Here is a 4,751-nt window from a genome sequence, read left to right on the forward strand (position 1 = left end):
TAGCCTAATAACACTGTGTAGTAGCATGCCAGGCAAAAACTGCTAATATGCTACTGCAGAACAGTATTAGGCTACTGTGCAGTAAGCATCACTAAAAGCCTGTGCAGTGGCCCTATTGCACCATAACACAAATTACTGTGCATTGATTTAGTACTTGGTTATCCACTTAATGTGCAGTAACTATGATGCATTGTCTAGACATGCCCACTGAGTCAGGGAAGTGGCTGTAAAGGGCAGCATTTACCTGAAGCATCTCTCATAGGGCTACTGGGGCTTGTGCTCAGGGTGCAGATCTTATCAGTAATACCTCTGGGTAGGACATATCCTGAAAATAGAGTTTTACGTTTTATTTTGGCATAACTACATCTGGCTGAACTTTAGAAAAGGAACACATGTAAATAAAATAAATATGATGATGAAAGGCAACTCAGTTGTTTTGAACCTTGTTTAAGGTTTAGGTGTAGTTCTGGGGAGAATTGCAAGTTAGCTGTCATATTATCAAACCTGATCTGTATATTTAAAAAACATGTCCTAGTTCTTCTCTTACATAAGTTGGCAAATCAGAACAACTCCGCTGAAAGTCAATTAAATTCCCCAATTGTAAAACCAGTAAGAAGTTAGAAAAGAGAGTCAGTGGGGAAGAGGGGCAGCAAGGGAACACCTTCCCTTCCCCTGGCCCCTATTTTTGTTAAAAAAACAAGATTTTTTTCTAACCAGGCCTAGTCTACATAGACAGTCTCCACAGAGATTTCTATGCTATCAAAAGATTGGCTTACCTAAATTGTTTATTATTCTTTAGTGTTTCATGCAGTGATTTTTCCGCTGGTTTGATGATCTCGCTGAAAAGGTGAAGAATACCATTCCTTCCTTCTTTACTTCCTCTCACCATACATGAATTTTCAATACACACAGCCTGATTAAAAGAGAAAAAATAAAAGTGACCCAACAGCAGAGCTCTGATAATGACAAGCTATTTGGATGAAATGAGACCTCATTTGCAACCCCTATCATTTAAAAATATAATTTATCCAGTTTCTCCTTTGTATATTTTCTTTTTTTAAAGATCAGTAACAGGTATTGTGCAAAAGGAAGCCATTACATAGGTGTAAAATAAATATGTAAATATTTCCCATGCTGATTACTTGCTTCACTTGAAAAGTGTTGTTAGTTGTTTTTAAACTAAGACTTTGAACTCTTTATTATGAGTCAAACCTTGAAGCCTTTACTTTGCTTTCCATTGAGTTTCTATTCAGGCAAAGTTTCCATTTATGCAAGTTTCATTTAATTATAATACATCAAAATAAAATTAAAAAACCTCAAGCCCTCTCATGTACAGTGATATAAAGGCCTGTCATTTGACTTTTAATAGTGAGCATAACTGTAACACCAATATCGTTATCCATTCAACTGAGCTTACACTCTGTGTAAGGGTTTGGTTTCATTTTATTTGTCAGAGATAGGATATTTATGTCCTCCTTTACTTACTGTGCGGTACACAAAGACTCTGAGCAATTTTCCTCCCAAGGTCTCTAATTGTTGTCCATTGTAGAGCTCATTGAGGCCAATTTTCACTTTCAAAACATGGTTCTGCAGGATCAGTTTCAGAAGGCGTTGATCCATCCTCAGGGTATCATCTATTAAATTTAAAACACAATATATAAATTATTCTTGCATTCAGGTAAATTCATTGCACAGAGTATAGTCATTTATTCAAAATTCTTGGATTTCTTTGCAACTTAGATTTCAGTGGGGTTCTGAAGAGTATATTGACAGTAAATAAGAAAGTTTGAAAATATAAAAGTCACGTGAACTGGGGGTTCTTAGACAAATAGTCACTAATATATTGTTACATTCACCCATTTCTGTTAAGCATTGATGTATATTTTGCATTTTATTTTAGGTCAAATATTTCCAGTGACCAAACAGGTATCGATATCATTGACATAAGAAAACTGTGCAGACTTAAGATCAGGCCTTTTATGATTCCTCTTTAATATAATGAATTTCACTGAAAATGTGTATCAAAAATTTCATCATTTCATTGGGTCATAAAATAAACACAAGGGAAAAAATTCCTCTAGAAAGCCATGATGTCAGCAAATATGATTTTAACATATTTTGATACTATGTAAGAGATAGAGCTGACTCTCTTCTAATATTACCTACCAGAGAAAGCACCATTCAGAGGAGCCAACAGGGTGTATTGACCCTCTGGTCTTAGAGAAGAAGCCAATCCAAGCTGTGCCATCAGGTCTGTGAAGGTGGTCTGCTGGGCACCTCCAAGCTCAAGGACTTGCTTAGCTGCAATTCATAAAAGGAAAGGAAAGTCAGTCTTAGCTTGCATGAGTATAGGGATTTTGAATAAGTCCCAAGGAAACACACAGGCAAGTCCACTCAACAAACCAGCCAGTGTAGACATCTGAAAATGCCATCTAGTAAAAAAATATTCTGGTACGTATACAATTTTATAGCTGTCACTCACCAGAATCAGGAATCAGCACTTTATCAATGAGGTGAATGACACCATTGCTTGTCACAATATCTTTGTTCTTTACCATCTTGATTCCATTTACAGTCAGGCTTTCACCATCACATCCCACTTCCACTGTATTTCCTTCCAAGGTCTCATAGACTGCTCCACCCATGATGGCTTCAGAGCACTGGAGAGTATTTAAAATATGGAACTTGATGAGAGCTGAGGAGGGAAAAATAAAACATTCATGTACAGGTGTAATGGTAACAGGATTACATAAAACAGTTGAATGGATTGTGACTAAATTGGTGTTGTGCAAACTAATCTTGAATAAACATCTTTACTTTTCATCAGTTACTACAATACCTACCAGTTTTGTTGTAATACTTCCTTAGTTGGGACTAGATGACCTCTTGGGATCCCTTCCAACCCTAATTTTCTATGATTCTATGAAATTGCTCTAACTACTAAACCACTGGCTAGACTTTGCAGAGAACTGTTTCCAACATACTCTTGAAGCTGGCTCAATGGGCAGCCAGAAGGGAAAGTTATGTAGGGCCAGGTGATGGCAAATTAGGAGAGTGGTTCATTGAAATGAATACTGAGGAGAAGGTCTTAACTTCTAGCCTGGGCTCCTGTTCCCTATAGGGCAGGACTAGTTTTAGTGTTGTTTGCCCATTTTCTCTAATGAATATTAAATGCAAGGTAAAGTGGGAGAGCCCTCAATTATACCTCTCCCATGGTTTTGTGGTTAGAGTACTTGTCAGTAAGTAATGCAGGTTCAAACCTCCTCTGGGTGAGCTGTAACTAGAACCTGACTCGTCTTTCACCTGGAGACATTTCCTAATTACTGGGTTAAAAGATGACAGAATACTGTCCTCTTTTTCCTCCATTACACTTCCAGCAAGTACACATGTAGGGCGATCCTCTTGCACCACAAGTACAAATAAAAATCAAACTGCAGGTTAGGGTCCAAAATTGTGGTTGCGCAGCTACACAAATGTTGTTAGCTGTGTGAAGTTGAAACAAGACTTGGCCTTAAAAATGTCCGGTGTTTTTCTAAAAAAAATTGGGGGTAATCCCCCACATTTTTGGAAACACATTTTATAACTGCAAAAAGAAGCTTAAGAAAAGACATGAGCAAAAAAATGCTTTTTGCAGTTAACCTAGAAAAGCACCTTAAATAGTCATGATAATACATACAGAAACTGCAGTTGCATAGGTTTCCATAGATTGTTTCCAGACATCCTGCTTTTATACTTATTTTGAATCCCTTGGGACCTGTTCTGGTAATTTGAAGCAAGAGGGAACTACTCAGTCTTGCACTAGTCAGTAACTGCCTTTTCTTAATGGGAAGGACAGATGCTAACTGCAGTTCTAACAATAATGATTCTAATGGGACTTCCTTTTATGGAAAGTAAATTTTTATGAGGTACAAATGGATGTAGTCAATGTTCATTACTTTTAGATGCATAGTCTCCCATTTGATAGCTTGGTTGTTATGGAATTCGTATTCCTAGGTAGCATACAACTGTAGGTAAGTGTGTTAGAGAGTGTTATGATACCTTTGCAAGGCAATCTGATCAAGGACTGGGATTCAGTGATGAGTAACATTTTAAAATAATATTATTACACTGTCTTCAGCTTATTTATGCAAATATGTATTAGTAGAACAGGGAAACTGGTATTATCTCTATTGTTTGAAGTGCATTGCATAATTATTATCATCTGATTCTTCCTCAGTAGTAATATTGTATCAGATCCTACCCTGGACCAAGTCAAAATATTTCCACTAAAATCAACAAAGGTTACACCATATGTTGATTTGACCCACTATATTCTTGTTTTTCCAGTGGGCGCTGGCGATTCAGTAGTCCTGCTACAAATATGTCCATTAAACCAATGTGAGTTCTGCCTCAGTGGCCAGAAATACACATGCGCTTCACTGAGCATGTCTACTCACGCACCTGACTGCACAGTCATTTAGTACATACTTTAGCAGTTAGCAAGTACTAAATGACTACACAGTAACTGCCATTACTGCACAGGAACCACAATTATTGCGCAGTCCTGGAAGTGCACGGGTCACTTTCTGACCCTACCGTGCAGCAGCAATGTGCAATAGTGATGAGCTACATCACCATAGTGTCTTGTGTAGATGTGCTCACTGTTGAGCAGACTGGCTGCAGAGTAAAGTGTCACTGTCTATGTGTGTCACAGTATTAGATTGCAGTAAATTAATTTGCACTGTTTATAGTCTGTTTGTAGTACTGTTGGG

At 37.6% G+C, this 4,751-nt stretch overlaps 1 protein-coding gene across 14 annotated transcripts in view; it reads right to left on the bottom strand.

Moving 5' to 3' along the window:
- The window catches only part of POSTN (periostin), a 59,846-nt gene that overhangs the window by 25,870 nt on the left and 29,225 nt on the right, over positions 1–4,751 (bottom strand). For all 14 annotated transcript variants that reach the window (XM_019524436.1, XM_019524435.1, XM_019524434.1 and 11 more), the window contains exons 8-11: positions 2,483–2,695; positions 2,167–2,301; positions 1,486–1,634; positions 777–913 (exon numbers count right to left, since the gene is read on the bottom strand). In XM_019524436.1, coding sequence (XP_019379981.1) covers positions 777–913; positions 1,486–1,634; positions 2,167–2,301; positions 2,483–2,695 — 634 coding nt within the window. The remainder of the gene's footprint in view (positions 1–776; positions 914–1,485; positions 1,635–2,166; positions 2,302–2,482; positions 2,696–4,751) is intronic.

Source organism: Gavialis gangeticus, unplaced genomic scaffold, assembly GCF_001723915.1.
Source record: "Gavialis gangeticus isolate Ggan-Ray unplaced genomic scaffold, GavGan_comp1, whole genome shotgun sequence".
NCBI classification, from domain to species: Eukaryota; Metazoa; Chordata; order Crocodylia; family Gavialidae; genus Gavialis; species Gavialis gangeticus.